General features: G+C 40.3%; 1 protein-coding gene across 1 annotated transcript in view; it reads left to right on the top strand.

Annotated features, from left to right (window-relative positions):
* scn5lab (sodium channel, voltage gated, type V-like, alpha b) overlaps window positions 1-26612 on the top strand; it is a 173653-nt gene that overhangs the window by 21753 nt on the left and 125288 nt on the right. The window contains exons 2-3 of the mRNA XM_066682864.1: window positions 19935-20242; window positions 25984-26102. Of these exons, the coding sequence (XP_066538961.1) occupies window positions 19976-20242; window positions 25984-26102 (386 nt within the window). The 5' untranslated portion in view covers window positions 19935-19975. The remainder of the gene's footprint in view (window positions 1-19934; window positions 20243-25983; window positions 26103-26612) is intronic.

Consider the following 26612-nt stretch of genomic DNA (forward strand, 5'->3'; position numbering starts at 1 on the left):
GAAATTGTTCACAGGTGTGATTAACTATGTGAGTGACTGGGTGAGTGTGTGAAATTGTTCACATGTGTGATTAATAATGTAAGTGACTGGGTGAGTGTGTGAAATTGTTCACAGGTGTGATTAACTATGTGAGTGACTGGGTGACTGTGTGAAATTGTTCACAGGTGTGATTAATAATGTAAGTGACTGGGTGAGTGTGTGAAATTGTTCACAGGTGTGATTAACTATGTGAGTGACTGGGTGAGTGTGTGAAATTGTTCACAGGTGTGATTAATAATGTAAGTGATTGGGTGAGTGTGTGAAATTGTTCACAGGTGTGATTAACTATGTGAGTGACTGGGTGAGTGTGTGAAATTGTTCACATGTGTGATTAATAATGTAAGTGACTGGGTGAGTGTGTGAAATTGTTCACAGGTGTGATTAACTATGTGAGTGACTGGGTGAGTGTGTGAAATTGTTCCCAGGTGTGATTAACTATTTGAGTGAATATGTGAATGTGTGAAATTGTTCACAGGTGTGTTTAACTATGTGAGTGACTGGGTGAATATGTGAAATTGTCCACAGGTGTGAGTGACTGGGTGAATATGTGAAGTTGTCCACAGGTGTGATTAACTATGTGAGTGACTGGGTGAATGTGTGAAATTGTCCACAGGTGTGAGTGACTGGGTGAATATGTAAAGTTGTCCACAGGTGTGATTAACTATGTGAGTGACTGGGTGAATATGTGAAATTGTCCACATGTGTGAGTGACTGGGTGAATATGTGAAGTTGTCCACAGGTGTGATTAACTATGTGAGTGACTGGGTGAATATGTGAAGTTGTCCACAGGTGTGATTAACTATGTGAGTGACTGGGTGAATGTGTGAAATTGTCCACAGGTGTGAGTGACTGGTTGAATATGTAAAGTTGTCCACAGGTGTGATTAACTATGTGAGTGACTGGGTGAATATGTGAAATTGTCCACAGGTGTGAGTGACTGGGTGAATATGTGAAATTGTCCACAGGTGTGAGTGACTGGGTGAATATGTGAAGTTGTCCACAGGTGTGATTAACTATGTGAGTGACTGGGTAAATATGTGAAGTTGTCCACAGGTGTGAGTGACTGGGTGAATATGTGAAGTTGTCCACAGGTGTGATTAACTATGTGAGTGACTGGGTGAATGTGTGAAATTGTCCACAGGTGTGTTTAACTATGTGAGTGACTGGGTGAGTGTGTGAAATTGTTCACAGGTGTGATTAACTATTTGAGTGAATATGTGAATGTGTGAAATTGTTCACAGGTGTTTTTAACTATGTGAGTGACTGGGTGAATATGTGAAATTGTTCACAGGTGTGATTAACTATGTGAGTGACTGGGTGAGTGTGTGAAATTGTTCCCAGGTGTGATTAAATATGTGAGTGACTGGGTGAATATGTGAAATTGTTCACAGGTGTGATTAATTATGTGAGTGACTGGGTGAATATGTGAAATTGTTCACAGGTGTGATTAACTATGTGAGTGACTGGGTGACTGTGTGAAATTGTCCACAGGTGTGATTAACTATGTGAGTGAATATGGGAAATTGTTCACAGGTGTGATTAATTATGTGAGTGACTGGGTGAATATGTGAAATTGTTCACAGGTGTGATTAATAATGTGAGTGACTGGGTGAATGTGTGAAATTGTTCCCAGGTGTGATTAAATATGTGAGTGACTGGGTGAATATGTGAAATTGTTCACAGGTGTGATTAATTATGTGAGTGACTGGGTGAGTATGTGAAGTTGTCCATAGGTGTGAGTGACTGGGTGAATATGTGTAGTTGTCCACAGGTGTGATTAACTATGTGAGTGACTGGGTGAGTGTGTGAAGTTGTCCACAGGTGTGATTAACTATGTGAGTGACTGGGTGAGTGTGTGAAATTGTTCCCAGGTGTGATTAACTATGTGAGTGAATATGTGAATGTGTGAAGTTGTCCACAGGTGTGATTAACTATGTGAGTGACTGGGTGAGTGTGTGAAATTGTCCACAGGTGTGATTAATTATGTGAGTGACTGGGTGAATGTGTGAAATTGTCCACAGGTGTGTTTAACTATGTGAGTGACTGGGTGAATGTGTGAAATTGTCCACAGGTGTGATTAACTATGTGAGTGACTGGGTGAATATGTGAAATTGTTCACAGGTGTGATTAACTATGTGAGTGACTGGGTGAATGTGTGAAATTGTTCACAGGTGTGATTAACTATGTGAGAGACTGGGTGAGTGTGTGAAATTGTCCACAGGTGTGATTAATTATGTGAGTGACTGGGTGAATGTGTGAAATTGTCCACAGGTGTGTTTAACTATGTGAGTGACTGGGTGAATGTGTGAAATTGTCCACAGGTGTGTTTAACTATGTGAGTGACTGGGTGAATGTGTGAAATTGTCCACAGATACGATTAATTATATGTGTGACTGGGTGAGTGTGTAAAGCGCTGTGATGAACTGGTGAATTGTCCAGGGCGTGTTCCTGCCTTGCACCCAAAGTGGACCGAATGATACCCTGACCAGGATGATGTTGTTACAGAAGATGAGCGAACGAACAAATGAATGAATTAATGAATTTTTGACAGCAATTAAAGGCAATTAGAGTGTCTTTTTGGAAAGGTGCTTCTGAGAAATCTGAGAACGTGTTATATTTTGTCTTTGTTATTGTATGTGTTTTGGTCAACACTTGTTGGAGATCTTAACAATAATAAAATACAGTTGCAGTATACAGTATTCAAATTCAAAAGCATGGTCGGTAAAGAGTTGGTGAGCTTGTGTTGTAGGTCAGCTGGAAATCAGCAAGTGGCACACTGTAAAACTCTGCAATCAGTTTAATCGCTGCTTAAGGTGACATTGAGCGCCAACCCCAAAGATTTGGAGCGAGGCGACTCAGTGTAAGGCCCACCTGAAGAGGCTGCTAAAAACACAGATGTCAAAGCTATCAGGGAGATGATGACATGTTCCGCCCACCTCCAGCTCCATGGCAACAGCTCTGCCATTCTGTAGCAGGCAGCGTTTAAATACTAATCAGCATATTAATCACTAATTGCTTCCCTTCACATGCAGGCTGGCGGTTCCCCTGGAAGGTGAGCGAGTGTGGAGTTCTTGATTGACACCGGGTTCAGTGGGCTGCCGTAATCACAGCATAGGGCAGCAGAGCGCTCTTCATATTCTCTCCGTTAGCATGCTAGCGATGTACTAATGACGAGGGGGAAAAACGCACTGTTCCTTCAGGCGCACTGAAATCAATACACCCACTGAAATCAAACTCAAGTGACTCCTCAGCTCCGACAGCCTCCTCCTTCAGCCCAAGTTCTCTCACATGTTCTAGTCATGTCTCTCACAAAGTCTCAAGCCGAAGAGTGAAAGCTGAAGGATTATTGTTATGATTAGTCACTTTCAGAAGAAATGGAAAAAAAGTGGGGTCTCTCCCTCTCTCTGTCCTCCATTTTGTGTGCCTCAGATGATCTGCATGATTTTGGCATATCAGTCCCCTCGCTGTCTGTTTTTTATTAATCATGAGACGAGACACCCTGCGCTTTTATTGAAGTCATCACTGATTGTTTTGACTGAAATGCCAGCAGATAATTTGCATACACTCAAAATAAAAGTTTCCCGTCTTCACTTTGACGCAAGACAGTAGCGTCCTCCCACTTAAGACAGCCTGGAATTTAGGCAAAATGCCTACTGATTGCCTCTAATCAATCTGAGGATCTTTGCTGGTTGGTGTGTTCCAAAAATGTGTGCATACTGAGGGGGGATCCCTCCACTCCTGCTGATCTGAGCTTACAGAAAGATTTAGTTTTCACAATGTAACACAATTTTTGTTGTTATATTTCACCTGCTCATATATGAACTTAATTAAAATAAACACCAGCTTTCCTCATGAACTTTGATTTTGTGACAATGACCTTCACTAGTTTTTTGTTTATTGAGATAAAGCACGAAACTGAATTGTGCTTGTGTTTTATCAAAGAGGCAATCAACCATTCGCAACAGAGATGGAATTATTATGAAACTCGATCAGTGCTGCGCATAATAGCTCAAAAATGAGTGTATTTTCTGGATTTGCAACTGTACTATATATCACTTTCTCTGAGAAGGCCAGTTCTTTCTGCAGTATTGTGCACTTGTATCCTGGCTGTCCCAGAGACAAAGAAAACATGGAAAATTTGTGTAAAGGCATTGGAGGCCCACTGAGAATGACAGCATTTAAAAAAAAAAAACAATCACTTCCCATCAATAAAGAACAGTATGCATTGAAAATTTATAAAGTTAACCAAAAGCCGTTCAGAAGTGTGTGGCTTTCACAAATCGGTCCCCAAATATAGTCTCCCATCAGGTTCTCGTTATACTGTCCTTAGTAATGGTGTTCATTACGTCCTGGTGAAAGTGCTCGCCTTTCTCCTCTGAATAAGCTCCCATTATCTCAAGCTTTATCAAGATGGGCATCAAGGATATGGAGTCTGAGTGACATCCTTTATCCCATTGCAGCATAGTTCTTTATCCGAACCAACTGTGGCGTAGCAGGTAGTATCGCAGTCATACAGCTCTAGGATACTGGGATTGTGGGTTCCTATACCGCTCCAGGTGTTTGTCTGTGAGGAGTGTGGTGTGTTCTCTCCGTGACCCTGTGGGTTTCCTCCGGGTGCTCCGGTTTCCTCCCACTGTCCAAAACCAGACGTAGGTGGATTGGTGACTCAAAAAGTGTCCATAGGTGTGAGTGAATGTGTGAGTGTGTGTCACCCTGTGAAGGACTGAAAGTATGCTGTACGCATCTAGCAGATGCTTTCACAGAGTACTTTTTAGTTTGTTTTTATAAAACTATGTAATAAGTTCATTATGCTATGAACATTATTCACACCGGTCACTCATTAATTATGCTATGTGCATAAGTTCACTTTTTCAGCAGAGCATCAAATGAAATGGTTAGTTTAAGATAGCTGTATTTATACTGTCGTGTACAGTTCTGAACAGTCTTAGAAACTTTTTGATAGTTCCAGAAGCTTCTTGAAATCTATACTTAGCACTGAATATTTCACCAATATTCAGTGCCAATAATATAATATAGCTATTTTTCTATTAAATTTGGGAAAACACACTTAACATCTGGGAACATAAAATATATGTAAAATTGTTGCCTATTTGATTATGGTCTAACCTGAGCTTTTAAATGTTTTCATTCATTCATTGTCATAGCCACTTATCCAGTCTATCCATGACACCACACACTCACACATTCACTCACATACTCATACTTATGGACAATATTGAGAATTCACCTACCAACATGTGTTTCTGGACTGTGGAATGAAACTGGAGCAGAGAGAGGAAACCCACACAGACACAGGGAGAACACACCAACAACTTCACAGTCATCCAAGGCAATGCTAGCCATTTGAAAATGCTGTTAACCCATTATCATGTAAGAATATTTCATGGTGAATTGAACTAATGGTATATTCCATTACGTTGATGTACAATAAATTTAAAGGAACATGTTTAAGACTTGAGAAACCTCCTTCTGGTGATGCATCTTAGAAGTGGGAGAACTTTTTAAAAAACACTACTTGGATTTTTGGGGGCATCCACTTGCCATGCCTTTTGTGGATGTGTGTGTGTGTGTGTGTGTGTTTAAGAAGAGACTGGAGGGGAGGGTGAATAAATTAGGGCTGCCACTGAACTGATTAGCTTGTGATTTCGAAGCTGGAGGATTCTGTTGAGTTCGGTCACAAGCTAATCAGTGAAGCTTCATAAAATTGTCTCACGCTGTGACGTGTTAAGGGAAAGCCCTGTACTTGTTTACCATTCACCTTTACTGCTATCACCTTTCACTTAGCCTCCATTTTCATGCAGTTGTGTCACCTGGGCCCAAGCGGAATCAGTCAGTCTGAGCATGGAGAGGGGATTATATCATTCTGGCAGATCACATATCTGCACAGGTGTGTTCCAAATCCAACGCATGAATATTAGAGTGTCGTGCTGTCACTCAAAGGGCTTTCTCTGGCATTCGATGTCACCGCAACCAATCAGATAGCACCTCACGCTTTTCTAAAGTCAGTTCGCATTGGATACAGACATCACTGCATTTGTTGACAGGTGCACAGGAGAAAAAAAGGATATCTTAACGTTTTTTAATCTGATCAGTTTATTTATTTCGAAATATGACATTGTTAATTATTCACAAAATTCCTAGACAGTTTTAATTAACAGATTTTATGAATTAAATGCCAGGAAATACTGATTAAAACTGATTAAAAAATCTATCTGCCTGTTTACACTTTCTCTGGATACAAATGTCTGAAAATAATGTGAATAATCTTATAATATTCTTTCTCATAATAATAATAATCACTATAATGATTAGTAATATTAGATAGATTTAGGATGTTATCAATTCATAAGATATTCTTTTTTTATTTTATTTATTTTTATTTGCGCAGCATGGAATCCAGTACAGCTTTCACTTCAGCTCTTTTTGCATTGCATTAACCCATTTTGAAACCATCTCAGGGTAAACTGCTACCACACTTCTGTACTTAGCTCAGCAAAATTGCATCTATGACCCTGAAAGTCTCATAAAAGCATACTCTAAAAAACAGATGCAAAAGAAAAGAAGGACAGAGAGGAAAACTTGAATAAAACCCCTCTGAGAAACCGTGTACTATATGTTTCTTTTAGAAAGGAGGACAGTACAAAAGTGAGTACTAAACAAGACACTTACAATTCATAAAGAAAATAAACATGATATATAACATAACACTATTTGTACACATGTTATATAAATGTGGGTGTTGGTACAGCCTTAGCCACCAGGGAGGCCAGTGTGGATTTACCGTTTGCAATAGTGCAGGTGCGTAAAGTTCACATGGCACTGATGGAACTGAGCATGCATTAACGGTGCCAGCGGGGCTACGTATAGCCTTAGTCACCAGGGAGGCCAGTGTGGACTTATGGTTGGTGAAGGATGGCAGAGCGTAGGGCTGTAATGTGAGCGTTGAGGGGTGTGGCTCTGGGACGCCAGACAGGGAAGTCTTCTGGAGGTGTCATGGGCTTAATTCAGCAAAATACTGACAAGGGGAGGTACCTACTTGATGTTCCCTATGAAGAGCTAGCAATGTAGTGTAAGGGCTGGGTACAGTGAGTAAGCTTCGCTGTTATATGTAGCTGGTTGTTGATCAGATAATAAAAGACCACAGCAACTGCATTGGTTTGGGTTAGGATGTAAATGGCCAAAGATTACAGGAGTGTTGTGGCTGCAGGTACGAGGAAAGTAGGGTTGGCCCTATGTGAAGCTCTAATTGAGTGGCATAGTATATTTTACATCTTATTCTGTGCATGATTATTATTGCTTCTGTTACTTTCTGCAGTGAGCTCATTTTTACATGAATTAACCTTGTGTCATCCAATGGCTGTGAAAGTTCTAAATTCACTAATAATGAAATTAATGTAAATTAATAATTAAGTGGGGTCAGGTCTGTTTCTACTGCCCCATTATGCATTTTACACAGAGGACAGCCCTCTCTCCCTAGGGGAGGATCTCTGGTTGCGACTGGGCTTCAGTCAGCGTGGTTTACTGGGACGATCTATAAAAATGTGTTAAGGTCATTAGACAAAACCCTTAAAATTTAAACTTTATAGAGTTAACAAGTTGCTAAGAATTTAACACAGAAATTATGTAATTCATATAAATATGTAAATATGTCTCAAATTATTGTGTAAGTGTCTTTTCCTATTTATTCTCATGATACATAAAAGAGTTTGATGTTTCTTTAAGTCGAGTTGTAGTATATTGAAGCATGTGCAATATTCTTTCCAGAACAATGTCCTGCTTTTAATGAATTCACAAATTATATATATATTTGAAATTTGAATTGCCATTTAATGTAAAACAAAAGATGCATTTGGCTGAAAGTAAAGTCTTCTTCGGAGTACACACTGATGTATATTCTCATGCACAGTTGTATGTGCACAGTGTTACACAGATAGAAAATAACACAAGGTATGATTTGTGCAAAAGTTATATCATATTATATATTTTATATGTTATTTCATCAATTTGAAAACTTACTAAACTAATAGAAACTCTGCTCTAATATTTGCCGTAAAATGCAATATATAACTGCATCCTCCGTAATTTGTGAATTGCTTTCACTTGGAAAATTTAGATAACATTATTATACTAGGCCAAAATTTTCACACAAATATATAATACACCAAAGGCTGTAAAACTGAAATCTTTAATATTGTTTATAATTTTTTATAATGTGTAAAAACAAATATATTTATTTCAAAAATGTTATTTTCTCCACAGGGAAAAATAAAAGCAAAACATTTGTTACGGTTACATGAGTGTAATCTACTGAAACACTTAGAGGATTAAGGATATTTTCAATTTCCAATTTCTTTATTAAATTTAAATAATTTAAATTTCTTTCCAATTTCTGTATTAAATTTAAAACGCACAAAACATTTAACTGCACCCTAAACCCTCCTTCCTTCTAATGTTCATGCTGTGCTGGCTAGTTTTAAAGTGTCAAATCATTTTTCTCTCTGGTTGTTTCTAATTGTCTGTCCAGTCCAGCTCATAGCTAGGAGATTTTTATATGCTCATTCTTTTGATTGTAATCTGTGTGTGTGTGTGTGGCGCTCATTGGGGGGGCCTGATTGAAGCAGGTTCATTTAGAGCAAAGATGTGGCCATACACAATCCATCACACCACCAAGCGTCCAGTCACTGATGACATTATTCACACCGGTCACTCATTAATTAAAAACGCGGCGTCTGAGGGGCTTTGAGGAATTGAGCAGCAGTCAGTGCTCAAACAGACATGTTCTAGATTAAAGCTAGTTCGTAATCCTATAGGGATTTCAGGCCTCCCTAATAAAGGGGGAGTATAAAGCCTCGTCTTCTGAGATAGTGCCACTGATGCTTGTTTAAACATAAATCTAAAGGCTTAAACCATTTACAGAGTCCTCACACACTCAAATGCCAACTGGCTTAGGGAAGGAAATGGCACTAAAGCTTGGTTGTTAGGGGTGTGTAAGATCAGGGGCCCACAGCCTTTTACCACCTCTGCGAGAAGCACCAAATTTTGTCAAAAAGGGTATGCATTTGTTTGCCATTTTAAACGGAGAAATATAAGAGCACTTATTAAATATAGAGAACAGAGAGACTCACTGCTGGGATCTGGCCTTTGGGGGTTAAAGGAACAGGCTCTGTATCTGGGCTGTTTAGACGGGGTGAATGGTAATAGTGCTGTGCTATTTTATCCTTGTAGTATTTTGACCAAAGCATGTCACAAACATTTAATTTAGACCCAAGGGAACTGTGTTAACTTGTGGAAAAGGGGTATAATATATCCCCTATAAATCTTGTTTTAACTCAGTTATTTTTTTCAAAGTGCCATTAACGGCCCAGATGTCCCCTCCTCAATCGGTAAGGATTTGATGGCAGGCAGCTGTGTGAACATTAGCAAGGTCAGGGAACGATGTCGGATGATTAGTTCTGGGTAACAAGTGCCTCCTGAAGCCGTCCCAAAGGTATCAGATGGTGCTCCATCACGCCTAAGAATGCAATTGCACTGCTCCACGAGTCAATGCTGTAAGGCTTCATACCCCTCTAGTCAACAGTTGGCATTGGGCCTGGCTCATGTGTGGCTGCTCCAGAGAATTATCTTTTGCTTCATGTTGTCTAGGTAGACTATACAAGCACTCTGCCAACAATAAGCATGCCTTAAGGTAGCTGAATTCAGTAGATATGGTGTAGATAGAGTGTCTAGAGGCCTTTTTGCTCTGTCACCCACAAGACCCACAACAACAATAGAATATTCCCTCCTGGAGCTACTGTCACATTTTCACTGCACTTTGCCTGGGGCTGTGTGAAGCAGCGTCCACATGTGAGCACCACTACATAGAGTTATACATGACCCCAAGGATACGTATGCCATATGTCAGCTTCGCAGCATCTTCATCAACTAAATCACTGGGCAGCCTGCCAGCACACAACCAATGACATTCAGCAAGATATCCGCTGTGTTTCTTAATTATATCAGTGGGGCATGCAAGCAAAGGCCACAGCAGTATGTTTAGCTCATTCTCAGATGCCTTTTTAAATGAGCTTCTCTTTCATATTAATCACCTAAATATGCTTTATAGCACTGGAACACTGAGGCTGTGCACTGCCAGGGTGTCACTGAGCTAATGGGGACTAGCACACTGCTCACTGGTAATCCTCCCAGCTCATCTGTGAAGAGTTTATCGGTAATTTCCCAGAGGAATAGGCAGGTCCAGTACAGGCAGAAGAAGCCATGGAATAGGCAAGGCTCTACAGAAACTACATTCATTCCCACCGTCATTAATTTGCTTGAATAACATGGAGTAATTCCATTTTTATACTGTAAACTCACATCAGTGGTGATTTTAAAATGATTTATATCGTGATGTCATTTTAAAACCTCATCCTTGTGTTGAAAAAGTAGTGACTTTTACCGGTGTTTGACTTTTGCCAGTGTTTTGATTACATCACTGTGCATCGGAGGGTGGGGGAAAGTGTTATCACGATTTCTGCTGGTGAGGATGTATTCTCAGAGCTAGAAGACAGAGGTTTTGTAAGTTGCTCTAATTAAGAGCATCTGTTAAAAATATCTAAATAATTGTAAAATATAAATATAAAATAATAATAATAATAATTATTATTATAACCTCTCACACCATTTATTGCATGAAAACACTTAACTAGTTAAGGGACTCCCTCTGCTACTAGTTATACTTTTCACTTAGGAATACGCCATAATTCCAATGTTAGTTTAGAGTTTAATTAACATTAATAAGTAAGAGGAGAAAACTGTACACAGACAATAGCATACAGGTGTTGTATTTTTATAAAACGTAAATAAATAATGAGCATATGACGAGATTTGCATACTATTTGCATATTCATAAAATAATGCGTGCTCAAGGTATTAAGGGATTTAATTCTTGAAAATATCAAGATTAACATTATGGACCTGGGTTACAGTCATTTCCTAAAGCATCAGATACAGGTGTAGACAAAAGTGTAGGTGCTCGGGGTCAAATAATATTTTGTTAATTCGCCAAGGGACAATAATGAATATTTCTGCACATTAAAATGGAGAATTATTAGCTGTATTTAATGTGTGCTCTGTGAAACAGTTTTTTAGACTTTTTCAGCACATAAACTGTCCATGAAAAAAAGCATATCTATATTTGATGCCGCGGCACGGTGGTTTTATCAGCTGGTATCCATTATCTTTGTTTTTTTATTACTATAGTTGTCTGTGCTGTGCTTTTAATGCACATATTTTCTTTTTGGGTTTAAAAAAAATGGATGAGAGTCTTTTCTCCTGATGTTATTTGTGATTCAGCTCCACTGGTGGTAACTGTGCTGACATTTTGCTCAGGCTCTGCAACTTCTCAGTGTCGAGTGCAGAGGTAAGACCAGCGTCACACTTCTCTCTCGCTCTCTCTCTCGCTCGCTCGCTCGCTCTGGAACCTGCACATGTTGCTAGCACAGCCGTCAGCTGTTAAAGACAGCAAACACCACCACAACACACGCTGGAAGTCACCCTACAGGAAAACAGTATTGATCAAAAATGTCTCATTGATGGCTCTGGAGATGTAATTGCGATTCTCTCAAAATTCCTGAGCATAATTAGTATTAGACAAATAGGAGACAGAGGCCCGGATAAAAACAATAACAGCTATTTACAGCCTCAAATCTGAGAAGTGTTCCTATTGCTGATGAGGAACCTTTGAGCTCTAGTTTTCAGTTCAGCTGCAAAAACCTTGAGCTCAGTGTGAAACTTTACTGAGATCTTACACATGTGAGGTTCTGTGACTCTTTTTTTTCTCAAGAAAAATATCTAAAGCTGAAGGAGACCTAAGAAAAGTCTCACTTGTCTTTCTATTTTATCAAAAAAGAAAGCACAGAGATACTACAATGATTATTATTGTTTTTTTTAATGAGACTGGAGTAGATATGAAGTGCAGTAAATACTACGAACTAGTTTATAAATGATTTTACATCACAGGGTTCCAGTTCTAAGTGAGGCAGTGCTCAGCTTCAGAGCGGCATTAAGTGAAGTTAATTCGATTACAGAATAATGTCAGTTTAATTGGTGTTAATGTAATAATGGATAGTAAACACTGATTATGGCTACATTCACACCAATTAAACTTCAATTACTCGGGAATTAAATTTGCATTGCACCAGCATTGCGCTGGTGTACACTCTTCAGTCTTTTGCTTAGGTGTAAGGGAAGTAAGTAAGGTGTAACAGTAAGGAAACCATCACTACGATCAAATACTGGCAAATCTTAGGATTCGGATTTAGAATGTTAGTATATAATTAATTCATGATTTAATTACGTTTTTAAGGTTTAGAGCGTGGACTTTCAGGAGCAAACATTGGTTCTCCAAAGAGGAAGACGTGAGAACCAATATGGTTTAACAAATTAACCAATATTTAATATTTTAAGTGATCCACATTTAAAATCACTTTCATGTGGATATAAAAATGAAATGTGGTCTATTCTCTTTTCTGTTTCTTTCAAATGATTAATACCAATTTTTCGTGTTGTTTTTCATTAAAAAACTCTGTGGCATTAAATTAATGTAAGAATTTTTTTGTCAGTATTTTTTTTTTAAAAAGAAAAAGCTTTGAACAATCTTCCTGTCTTTGATCCTTCATTTGAAAAGGACAATGATTTGGGCGTACACAGCGTACACAGACTTTTCTGGCTGTAGTCACCCATCTTACCTTCCCAACAGTGTGGAATTATGAGGATTGTCCAGTTGGATTGATGTAAAAGTCTCGTGAATGCCGATGTAGCTGTTCAGACTGAGTTGCGTTGGCGTGAAATGCGCATGTGTCAGATTTCAGTGCCACATATGAAAGTGTCCCAAATCTGAACTGAAAATGTCAGATGGGGTGTTTTGCTGTTCACACTGCCATACACAAATATATGAACAAAACCTTTAACTGATTTGTAAATGTGGCCTAACTGAGAGTTTTTATAGCATAATTCCAAAGCATCAGACACTTTTAGACACTGAGTGATGATTTGTTTCCTAAGGAACTGAACAGTTAATGAACTGAATGACTGGACTGTATTAACGTGCAGGAGCTCAGGGTCCCCACTGTGGAAAACCACGTGTCGTAGTGTAAAGCTGAGCAGCGTGCAGCTTTGCAGAAATAACTTTCTTCTTGCAGATCTCTGCTGAGTGCACTGTGAGGCAGAGGCCGAATTTAAATGTGTTGTCCATGCAGGGCATAACACGGCCTATATATTACACTTTAGCCTTCAGAGACGCTGGTGGCACTCTGTTATGTCACTCCGCCCCCTCTGACCCTACCACCTCCCCCTTCTTTCAGACCCCCCTCCCTTGCTCATCAGAGCCGTGATTTATCCCACCACATCAGCCCACTTGGCTAGAGATATGTTTTTGTTTTGTTGTGTGGCGGCTCAGAGAGAAGCAGAGAGAAAAGAAAAAAAAAAAAGGAGAGAAAGGCCACACACACGGCTCTGTGCCCTGAAACGGTCTGGACGATTAGAACACAGAGCCGCACTCTCACTGACAAGCTGCTCCACTTCATACACATCAGGAACCACACGCCCCACGAAACAGAGACAGGGCGAGAGAGGCCGAGAATATGAGAGGGGGTGGAGAGAGAGAGAGAGAGAGACTAGGAAAGAGAGTCAGAGAGAATGAGAGAGTCAGGATAAGAAGAGCGACTAGCATCATAAGATTAAGAAAGGGAGAGAGAGAGAGAGTGGGCAGCATAAGAAGACAAATACAGATAAAAAAAAAGTCTGAGAAAGTAAGAGGAGCGTGAAAGCGTCCGTGTGTGTGTGTTTGTGTTATGCAGTGTGTGTGGGGGGGGGGGGGTGAGAGAGACCAAGAGAGAGAGAGAGAGAGAGAGAGAGAGAGAGAGAGAGGACAAACCGTTCTGAGGTAACCCTGCAGCCATCACCCAGACCAAACACTGCATTCATTCTTTTTCCTTTTTTTGCGCTTCATCTTCTGTTCTCTCCATCCTGAATACCTTTTCTCTAGCACTTGGGGAGCAAGACATAGCCGAGGCGTAACATGTTCACTGCTCCTAGTGACCCATGCTGCAGGCTCCTCAGCATGAAACCCTATTTAACATATGAGATAACATATGCCTAGATCAACACCAAACCGTAAATATCAGCCTTATGTAACTGGAGACATAATGAGAAATGAAAGCTTGCCCAGTTCAGATATGAAAAGTGCTGATGTGTGTTGACCATTACAGGACTGTGTGGTATGAACTTGCATTTAATGTTGTTCTAACCAATTTAATCACATTTTATAGTGTGTTTGTGTGTGTGTGGGGGGGGGGTCTATTAAAACTTTAGCTGATCCAAACATTAGCTTAGTTACTAATGAAAATTAGGCATTGTTCATTCATTCATTGTTTTTAACCGCTTATCCAGTTCAGGGTCATGGTGGGTGGAGCCTACCCGGAATCACTGGGTGCAAGGCAGGATCACACACCCTGGAGGGGGCACCAGTCTTTCACAGGGCAACACATACATTCACTCACCCACTCACACCTACGGACACTTTGGAGCCGCCAATCCACTCACCAAGTGTTTTTGGACTGTGGGGGAAAACTGGAGCACCCCGAAGAAACCCACGCGAACACAGGGAGAACACACCAAACTCCTCACAGACAGTCACCTGGAGCGGGACTGGAACCCACAACCACCAGGTCCCTGGAGCTGTGTGACTGCGACGCTGTTTGTAAACTCTAAACTGTTTTAATTTTATTAGAAGCTCATACAGTCAGTAAATTTAGTTTTATAGCTCAAATGATGGCTTCTTCTCTCCAAGACCCTCAAAACTCAGTTTTATAATTAGTTTGAATCCACAGCCACAAACTAATTATAAAAACATGAACATGGCAAATACTGAGTTTTTTCCCACTACAACATCAAAAAATAGGCAGTGCCTTTTCAGTTGTAGATGCCCACTTCATGCACCTTTATTTCAGAGCTTGTCTCCATCTCTCTCTTCCCAGGTCTGAAGCGGCTCTTGCTGTCTCTCCCCAGTGGGAAAGCCGCTCGTAGAAAGGAAGGGACTCAGAGAGCCCTGTGGATCATTGGACCCTGGTTCTCAGATAGTGACAGTGGCTAGAAGGCATGGAGAGTGCAGTGAGCCCCAGCAGCATCAGCTCAAGACCACTGACACTGGGGCTCACTGCTGTCACTCCACTCGCTACACTTAGTAGTAGGACCTACAACGCATCAGACTTTCTAAGAGTGGCTCCTTGGGCCTAGGCGTGCCTCACACATCTGTCCATGTTTAGCATAAGACTAACAAGCATGTTGGCTAATATTGACAATCCCACTTTAACCTCCCTGAGTCACTGCCGCTGCCCCACCCCATGCATCTGTCACTCTACCCCCTAGAATGCATTTTTTAAACACTTAGAGAGGGCTGGGCCCCATTAAATTCAACAGTTTAAAAACACTTACAGATGGATGCTTTGCATAAATGTTAATACATTGAAATGCCCATTGCATTCATAGACTGTAGTTGTTTTACTATTAAAGTAGGGTGACGAGATCTGAGATGGAGAAAAAGAGGACAGGTCTCCGGGGGGTCTGCTGACGTGCAGACTGACCAATTAAATGTTTACAGAGAAGGTTATTGAACAATAACGGTAGCTCTACAGTCAGACCGTCCAATCCGAAGATTGTAGGCTACTTCACCACGCCCCCTTCTCACTCAAGCGAACCAATCGGAGTAGGGGGCGGGAGGGGGGGGGGGGCTAGTTTGTGAACGAAACGCTTCTCGAAATTCTATGTAAGCTCTAGAAAAACAAAATCCCGGACGTTTGTGAATTTCCGCCCGGACTAGTCCAGGTAAAAGAGGACGTCTGGTCACCCCAATTAAAGTATGGTGTTTTGTGTCTATCGATGCACCCCTACTCAGAATGACAAGTGGTCCAAGTTGGTGTGGTTCAGTTATGTCGTCAGTAAAACTGAATGTCAGAATAACAGCAGTTTGGTTGTTGTCTTTCTCCTTCAATCCTTATGTAAATCCATTATGTGTTTTGATGTTTCTGACATTAAGGCTCCTGTGGTATTTATGAGAGAGGCTAAAGTGATGGAACGAATGCACTGCAAGTGTTTCTGCTGTGGAAGAGTGTGTTTGGTGTTGAGTTTAAAGGTCACTGAATTTGCCTGGGTTTGTTCTGAAGTGAGGCAGACTGTGCTAACATGAAATCAGGGGTGTTGCTAATGGGGTGAAAGGTGGTGATGACTTTTTTAAAGGGCTACATCCAAAGGAGGCACACAGTGCCTGTGAGTGAATGTAAAAGAAGATATAGAACAGTGAAGCCCAGATGTTTTGTCCTAGAGACAAAATAAAATATTTATTGTGAGCTGAGGGCCAATAAGAGAAAACATTCATCCATTAATTCATTTTCTGTAACAGCTTCATTCTATTCAGGGTCATGTTGGGACTGGACCCTACCCGGTGTTTTCTGGTTTCCTCCCACAGTCCAAAAACACTGTGCTGCTGCTTCATAACATACATTCTTTTGCTTAGAATAATCTATTCAGGTAATTAGGGACAGCTTTGACAACCCCACACAATGCATTTGCTTTGCTCTAAATAGTCCAGTCAACATCCTTCTGGGAAAACCACAGATACACCAGACACAAGCAAAAGCAGCATATGCTCAGTTTTGGAGGGATGCTGGTCAATGAGCTTGGCTCTGCTGGGGGAGCATCAAAACCAGCACCAGACCAGCATTAACCACCACAGACCGGCAGAAACCAACATGGAAATCATGCTTAGGCATTTTATTTCTCAGCAGGATTCCACAGTTCTTGGTCTTAAGCTTTTTCATTTGTTTTTAAATGCTTTTCTACATAAAGCTTGAAGCTGCACTTTTCAGCACATGGTCCTTTGACATATTGTATTAATTTCTATTTAACATAATGATGAATATTAATTTAAGTTTCATTAACATAATAGTGGTGGTTGACAGTAAATTTGAATGCCCATGTGTTGGTAGCTCCTGTGATAAAATTTGAAATATTCAGTGGTCAGCCAAGCTTTAATGGGAGAGTGGGGGTGTGGGAGGGGGACTGCAGGGTTTTTTCATCTCAGAGGAAATCCAGCAGACACAAATGCTGCTGCAAGGCAAGGAAAACAATTCTGCCATGTTTGGGTTTTCTGTTCAGTCCGACAGGGCTTTCAAGCTGTGAATAGCCAAAATGGTACAGAAAAAAAGAGTGGGATTACGCTCCTTGCTCAGGTCATAGAAAGTTACCGGGGAGATTTGGCAAAACTATTAAGCCAAAAGAGCCTTCTGTGACGGTGTGAAATGGGAACAAAATAACTGCTTACTCCTGTTTCTGAGAACTATGTCTAAACAATGATTGACAGCTTGCAACATCATTGTTTTTGAGGTCCAAATTCACTTTTCTCTCACAATCTTTAAAAACACTGGCTGCCCTTTTTATCCTGTGACTATTTCATGATGTTTCTTGAAAATGATGTGAAAAATCGCATTATTTGTATGTACTTCCAAGTCAAGAATTAAGAATGAATAAGTTTTTCCTTCTTATACACAAAGTTACCATTTTGTAAACATCCGTTTGTGATCCATTTTCATATTTTGACATAAATTGAAAAAACCCAGCTGCCCTGAGTTACAGTGTGTTAAAGATGTATGATAAACGTGTGTAAAACTGTGTAAAATAAAAGAACAAAACAAGTCCCGGAGAAGAACTGTGGCGTATAAAATCAACACAATTAAAAAATCTAGAAATCATGTAAAAAATGGTACAATTATGTTCCCTGATTAAAGGTACAGAAAAGGGTACCACCACAGAGACATTTTTTCTGACAGTGTAGTTATAATCCCGTTGTAATCGAACTATCTGAAGGATTTTTGCTGATCCTAGACATTAACACTTCACACTGCATGGAAGAACAGATGAAAACTGATCACTCATCCAATTATTCCACTGAACGACATAACAGATGGCCTAGTCTGTATGAATACACTCACAGACGTGTTTTTTGTCTGGAAGTATACCACACAGTGAGAAATGCCATATTCACATTCACACTTTTTATACAGTACAAGCAGTCTCGAAGTTATTTGGGAGGAGGCTTCAGATTGGCAGACATTTGCATACATTGGATTTATTCAGACCTAACTTCAGACTATTTGGTTTGAAATAAAATAGCAAGTGTGAAAGGTGATTCAGACCATGGTCTTGACCAAAAAATGTGGTCTTGGTCTGTATAAAATGGAACTATGATCCAATATGTTTCAGTCTCAAGTCTCTGAGCTCAAGTCCGAGTCAAGTCTCAAGTCTTTGAGCTCAAGTCCGAGTCAAGTCTCAAGTCAGAGTCAAGCCTCAAGTCTTTGATCTCAAGTCAGAGTCAAGCCTCAAGTCTTTGAGCTCAAGTCAGAGTCAAGCCTCAAGTCTTTGAGCTCAAGTCCGAGTCAAGCCTCAAGTCTTTGAGCTCAAGTCAGAGTCAAGCCTCAAGTCTTTGAGCTCAAGTCCGAGTCAAGCCTCAAGTCTTTGAGCTCAAGTCCGTGTCAAGCCTCAAATCTTTGAGCTCAAGTCCAAGTCAAGTGTCAAGTCTCTGAGGGGCAAGTCCAAGTCAAGTCTCAAGTCTCTCATCACGAGTCGAAATCAAGTCTCAAGTCTCTCATCATGAGTCCAAGTCAAGTCTCAAGTCTTTTTTGGTTGAAAGCATGAATGCCATCTGTTCCGGCCAACATCACTGCATTGCTATTTCTTATGATTTAAATCATGTACAGCACTGTCACTTTTGGCACACACTAGTATCAAAACTGATCAGCTGTATGGACACTTTTAAAAGTATATTTCAATGCAATGTGTAGAAACCCACAAAAAAGCTTTAATTTAACAACTGTATTTTGCAATATTTGAACTATTATTTTCTGCTTGTGTTTAGACTCATTATTACCTGGATGTGTAGCTCAGGCATCTCATCCTTCTTCAGTGTTTGACTGATTTTTAATCCCACTTTATGCGACGGGCTACACTGATTAATAAAGGAGATTACGTTTGATACACGTTGGGTGCAGCACATCTAGTGGAAACGAAAAGAAAGCTGTGGTTGCCTCGTGTGTCTCATGCTCTGACTCCGAGTTTCACTCATGCAACTGTGGAACAATCAAGGAGAGTGCTAAGCGCGTGAACTCTCACATGGGGAATTAGCACTTAGCTGAGGGGGCTTTGGACCAGTTTGGGCTACGCCACTGTGAGTGGACATCGTTATTTTATTGTTAAACTGTTGTTGTTTTTGTCTAACTTTTATACTTCCTCTACTAAATTCAGTAGTGTCTTGCAGTACTCTCCTTCTTAGACATTTGATCTTTGTTCTGCCTTATAGTTTCTTATCTGCCCTAAAGCTTAGAGAAGAGACTTGGGAGTGAAATGTCAATGGTTCGATCTCCCAGGACCGGTCGGAAAAATGGGGGTGGAGGGAGTGAAAGAACAGCACCAACACCTCCTTCAACATTCATAGCTGACTTGCCCTTGAGCAAGGCACCCAACCCCCAACTGTTTCCTGGGCTTCAATATGGCTGCTTGTAACTCTGGGGTGTGTGAGTGTGTGTGTGTGTGTGAGAGAGAGAGAGCGAGAGAGAGAGAGAGTGTGTATGAAGCAAAGTAAAACAATGCTACATGTTAGTAAAACCGAATGTCCAGGTTTTAACTGCAAACACTAGGTCAAAATAAATGCAATTGAATTCTGAATTTGATAGCATGTCGATTTCATTTCAAAACGTCACTATATCAAGAGCCGTTACAAAGCAAAGTTTTGGAATGAAGCTCAGTTCTTGATGATGCTGATTAAGTTTCTGCTCTGTGCTCCTCAGCTGTGAAGTAAACATTAAGACAGGAGGCTCAGGATGAAAAGATGGCAGCCATGCTGTTTCCACCGGGTCCCGACAGCTTGCACCGGTTCACTCGTGAATCCCTGGCTGGCATTGAGCAGCGGATTGCCGAGGAGCAGGCCCGAAATGCCCGCCGGTATCAGGAGGACCTGGGAGACGTGGAGCTGCCTAAATCCCGCGCTGACCTGGAGGCAGGAAAACAGCTGCCTCGCATCTTCGGAGACATTCCATCAGACTTGGTGGGGGTCCCGCTGGAGGACATCGACCCATTCTACTTCCAAAACCAGAGGGTGGGTGTGCAAAATAAACACATACGCACTAGGACTGCACACTAGGACTGGGCAGTTAATCGGAAATTGACATTCAGAACTTCTAATCCATATAATCTTGTCTATATCGATTATATTGATTATTTATATTCTGCTATGTCCCCACTGTGTGTTCATGTACTGTCCCTTTAAAACCACACAACCAAGCTGTAGTCACATGATTCTGCCCCTATCTGCCACAGGGAAGCCACCTAAACGTCTTCAATCAAAATAATCTTTCATTAATAGTTATTGTGATAAAATGTTAAATTAATCATGATAATGATTTGCGCTCATATAGCATCATCGCTCATATCACACACACACACACACACACATAGGAAGCTTCAGCCAACATGAAAGCTATGAAACTGAAGTAAATACTAATGTATCTGCAGGCAGGTATGTGATCTTGGCTTTGAAAATAGTGTGTGGGTTCGCAGTTTAAGAATGAATGGCTGATTAATTGCTCAGTATACGTTTTTAGTCAGAAAATGTTAAAGGGCCCATATCCTATATTTACTCATTCATCTACAGTCTTTGTTCTAGATTTATCCCTTTAAACCTAATTATTCATTAGATACTGTTATGTCTTTAAGACTGATTTATGTAAATGATCACTGTTCTTTGTTCTAACTGTCGGCCTCATATTGCACCTATGTATTGCACCAAGTTTATGCAGCTTAAGTTACACTGGTGTGATTAGCCTGAACGGTTGAGGGGAAATATTGTGATTCTGTTTTTGGGCCAGTTCTACAAATATACATTTTATTTAAATAGTTATTCTCTATAAAAGAATGTCCAGGTCTGTTTTTATAGTCAGTAGATAATGTGACATTAATTCAGAGCATATAGAATCAGCTCTACTGTGTGGATTATTCGGACTGGAGGATGGAAATTATATTTAGAATGTTAAATTTTGAAGATTGAAGATACATTTTTTATGATATGGGTCTTTTAACCAGTCCATTTACAAAACAGTGTGTTTGTGTCCAGCAAGAATTTTATAAATAAAGAGAAAGCTGTGTTTTTTGGTCAAAAATGTCAGGCCTGCATATCTTCATATATATATATATAATTTTTTTTAGCCCTAATGAATTTGCTGATGAATTAAAACATGAGCATTCAATGGACACAAACATGTTTTGGATCATTTCACTAGAAGCAATTTTGCAAACGCTTCACTAAAACAGGAATATGATTTAATGTAAGGTGACTGTCAGGCCACAGTTTTGAAGTTGTCCAGCATTAGGAGTGTAGTTGATTTATTTGAGCTGATTCAGAGAAGGCTGGAAAATAGGAAATAACCGATGAAAAGGATGAGTCACTGAGCTGATGATGGGCACTAATGCTACCACTGCTGCGCTAGCTGGTGTCATACACGCTTCCTCACAGGCCAACCCCACAAATCTCCATTTTCATGGATTTCAGCTAAATTTTTTTGCCCTGAGTATAACTTTTTTCAATGTATGTTTGTGAGAAATTCTGGTGTGTTTACAGTCCTGCTGAGTTGCTGGAATGGCTAAAGCTAAAGGTGCGGATCACTGAGTACACACCGAGGCAAAATCCCGTGCTTATAAAACCTCCTCCTTTTGGGTTGTGTTTTTCATCCCTTACCATCAGATTCACCTAGGTGTCCTCAGAAATATCACAGATCTTTTTTTTTTTTGTGAAGTATTCAGATTTTTAATCTTGTTTTGAGCTCAGAAGTTACCTCTAGGATGATGCAGTGGTGTTGTTTACCACTGCAGTAGTCTTTGGACCTGTGAGTGCCCGTAATAGACCTCTTCACAGTGTTATCAACACACCACGTTTTCCCACGTGCCCCACACGCGTGAAGTCCACGCTCCAGCACAAGCCACATTTGTCATTTTAATAAGTGTTCTTGTTGACACTGACAAGGCCGCTGTATGGAGGATTAAATCAGTTATCTGAGACTGGGTCCGGGAGAAAGGTTAGCTCTAGCAGATGAAAGGCAAGCATGGTCAAATATTCAGGCTGCTCTTACATCCACCAGGGCAAAAAATATATAAAAATGCACAGCATTATGCATCTGTGTGTCTGAAAAACACAAGGACTACATCCCAAAAATAATATGAATGGGATTCTTGAGTGGTCAAACATAGTTAATAATTACCCTCTCTTCAGGACATTGCATGTTCGATTCTTGCTGACACCATAGCCATCTATGACTGGGAGTCCAAGACAGCAGAATGTATTGTTGCATGAAGCTAGGAAACCCTAAACACATTCAATAATGTTGAGGCCTTGGGTCAGTCCACTCTGTAACAGGATGATCCTTTTATCCAGTCAGTTCTGGTGTTTGTTTGCTGAAATAACAGCAGTGGCATGAAACGTTTCCTTCAGGCATGTTAAACTGTCCAAAGGTGTTTCGATAACTACAGTAAGTGGAAACTCACCATAACTGACCTTAGATATAGATAGAGTCAGTGTTTGTGGTCTTGTCTGCAGTTTTGAGTCTTAGAAGTTGGTTGCATTTTCTGTTGTAGTGTTATTCAGGTGCTAAAGTAGTAATCAAACAAATGTCTGGACTCTGGTCCATGGTTTTGAGCATTGTTTAGAACACCTGCAGATTCTTTGTTTGTTCTGCAAATTATTTTTCTTTTGTCTATGTTTCCTCAGACCCATGGTGTTGTTATCTTCTCACAGAGAAAGGGCTGATAGAAACCTGTGTATTATAATTTTTTCAGGTTTAAAGGAAAAGTGGAGTTGCTGTTTACTTAGTGGCGACAGCTTTGATTTTCTACAGTGTTACATGGCTGTAGTCCCGCTTTCTCTACTACTATTAATTATTAACACTAGTTTTACAAAAAGCTTTCTTTTTTCATTTATTTTCCATATAAATGTTTAGTAGCGTGAATCTAATCTGAGAAATATCTGAACAATCAAGCTGTAAATAAAGGCCATTGTGGGCGGCACGGTGGTGCAGCAGGTAGTGTCGCAGTCACACAGCTCCAGGGACCTGGAGGTTGTGGGTTCGGTTTCCGCTCTGGGTGACTGTCAGTGAGGAGTTGGTGTGTTCTCCCTGTGTGCGTGTGGGTTTCCTCCAGGTGTTCCGGTTTCCTCCCACAGTCCAAAAACACACGTTGGTAGGTGGATTGGCGACTCAAAAAGGTGTCCATATGTGTGAGTGTGTGTGTTGCCCTGTGAAGGACTGGCGCCCCCTCCAGGGTGTATTCCTGCCTTGCGCCCAATGATTCCAGGTAGGCTCTGGACCCACCGCAACCCTGAACTGGATAAGCGCTTAGAGATAATGAATTAATAGTGGCCATTGTAATTGGAAATTAAATAGATTTTACACCATTCTTCATACATGACAAAAATTATTAATGATACATGCAGTTTCTTAGTGATGTACAATTGCTGATGATACACATGGTTCCCTTAGATTACATAATTTACCACAGTAATGTCGCTACAGGACTGATGAGCAAATGATGTTGTTGTTAGAGGTCGCCCAGTTCCGCTAATGCATGATCAGCTCTGTTGTTCCTTTGTAGAAGTTGGAGAAGGTGATTAATTAATGAAGGAGATGTACACAGAGACCAAATGGCCTACCTAAACCCAGGCAAAGTCTACTTTATCTTTTTGCCCTCCTCTCTTTGTTATTTTCCCCAAATCTGCATGTATGCACATCCTCTTCTTGAGCTGCAGATGATCTCCCACAGGAGACATAAAGGAGGTAGAAAATAAACAGGAGCAAGTGTGACCCAAATGTTACGTAAAGATATGCAGTGTGAGCCACAAAATCACTGTGTTTACAAAGGTCACAAAGGGCATGGGGCCAGAATGCTGAGAAAGGCAGCAAACATGCTGCTAACAAAGATGTTACCTGAGGGGAAACAAGATAAAGAGAGAGAGAGAGAGAGAGAGAGAGAGAGCGAGAGATAGAGAGAGAGAGATCTGTTGCCCCATCTTGCCACCGTTGCAGCAGGAAAATTCGCTGACCCTGATGTTGCCTGGTCGCAATTATTCTTCATGCGTTGACTACTCACATTATTTATGCGATGGTGAGATGGTATAAATCCAGGTCTGGTAAGGAAGTCATGAATCCTGGGCAACTGAGCAGAGCTGTTTGTGTTGGTGAGGATAGAGAGCCTCCCTGGTCCTGTCACCTATAGTGACAAACAGCATCCCCTGATAGCACATATCCTCCCATTGAGCCCTGCAGTAATTCATTTGTGAGCTGCTTTTTTACCTCTATTGTTTTGCTCTTTGTCTTCTTCACAGTTAAACAGGTTTCTGGAGGAGGGCTTTTTCCACGGCTGAGATTTGACGTTGATCTCTTACAAGTTTTAACCCATTGACCTTTAGGCTTAATTTCCAACAATCAATCTTTAGACTGAGTATATGTTTTTGAACTGTAAATAATTATATTGTGAGATGAAATATGTAAGAATACAAGAAAATGCCAGAGGAAAAAGTGAAAATATCTGTATTTGGTTAGAAAAACTAATATTTTAATATATTAAAAACTAAAACTTCATGGGGCTCCAGAGACCTGCAGGTTGTGGGTTCGATTCCCGCTCCGGGTGACTGTCTGTGAGGAGTTTGGTGTGTTCTCCCTGTGTCCACGTGAGTTTCCTCCGGGTGCTCTGGTTTCCTCCCACAGTCCAAAAACACACGTTGGTAGGTGGATTGGTGACTCCAAAGTGTCCATACTTGTGAGTGTGTGAGTGAATGTGTGAGTGTGTGTGTTGCCCTGTGAAGGACTGGCGCCCCCTCCAGGGTGTATTCCCTCCTTGCGCCCAATGATTCCAGGTAGGTTCTGGACCCACCACGACCCTGAACTGGATAAAGGTTACAGATAATGAATGAAATGAATGAATGAATATTCTTCATATATAAGATTAAAAATATATCATTAAATACTTGTTCATTTATTCATTATATAATAGTAAGTACTAAGGTATGAACACACCCTGGAGGGGGCGCCAGTCCTTCACAGGGCAATACACACACTCACACTTTCACTCACACCTACGGACACTTTTGAGTCGCCAATCCACCTTCCAACATGTGTTTTTGGACTGTGGGAGGAAACCGGAGCACCCGGAGGAAACCCACGCAGACACAGGGAGAACACACCACACTCCTATTAAATACTTACTATTTAAGTATTAATTTACTAACAAATCAGTTTAAGTATCAATTGTATATATTTAAAAATACAGAAACAAAGGACATCTAACAACCACGCAAGACTTGTAGTCCACGACTGTCAACATCAAGCACAAAGAAACATCAAGCTTCACTTTTACTCCAAATTTGAACAAATCCCTAATCAATAAAGAATCTGCTGGTGTTTCTCAGAGTATTTGACTGGATATTTACAGAGTGGACTGACCCAAGGCCTCAACGTTATTGAATGTGTTTAGGATTTCCTGGCTTAATGCAACAAGACTGGATGGATATTTAGATATAATTTCTGGGTGGGTCTCTGTTGAACATATCTCAGTTTTTTTCCTGATGAAAAAAAATAAACTGTGCTTTATGGCTTTTCTGACAAAAAAATAAGCAAAGGCCTGTGATATGTGCACTCTTTATACAACATGTTATAATGGAATTATATCCGTGTCTGTGTAGTTTGCTTTGCTGTTAAACAAAATGTGACAGCCTTTAAAATGTTATCTATTGCTTGTCATTGGATGTCTTTGTTCTAACCTGTTGCTTGTTTTTCCTCTCTCCTTTCTTTCCAACAGACTTTTATAGTACTAAACAAAGGGAAGGCCATCTTCCGATTTAGTGCCACATCTGCACTCTATATTTTTAGCCCTTTTCATCCTATTAGAAGAGCATCGATAAGGATTTTAGTACACTCATATCCTTTCTGCGGTCCCACTAAAGGGCTAAATTGTATTGGAAAGAGTTTTTAAACAGTATTGATTGTTTGAGACATTTTTGGTGCCATTTACAGAATCTGTACTGTGTGAGCGTGACCTAAAGATAAGCCTCCAATGTCGATGTATCGGCCACTCTGACTGGCTGAACAGGTCAGTGATGTAATACTGCACCAGGCCATGCTTTATTCCGTACACACTCTGTAATGGTTAAACACTGATGAAACCTGAAATGCAATGCTTATCTTATACATTTTTTGTACTGTGTATGTAGAGGGACAAATTTGAATGTTTATAGATGTTGGCGTTTTTAACTCATCCACATCCAAAAATGATATCTAATATTCATAAAGTCTATTGAATTTTTTGTTTTTTTCTTTATTTAAAGTAAATTTATGAAGTGAAATGATCTCAGTGGCCCTGGCAGATATTTCTCACATCTCATAAATGTGTATTCAAAACAGTTAAGATTCTGAGAAAGTTTACTTAAT

This window comes from Hoplias malabaricus, chromosome 10, assembly GCF_029633855.1.
Source record: "Hoplias malabaricus isolate fHopMal1 chromosome 10, fHopMal1.hap1, whole genome shotgun sequence".
NCBI classification, from domain to species: Eukaryota; Metazoa; Chordata; class Actinopteri; order Characiformes; family Erythrinidae; genus Hoplias; species Hoplias malabaricus.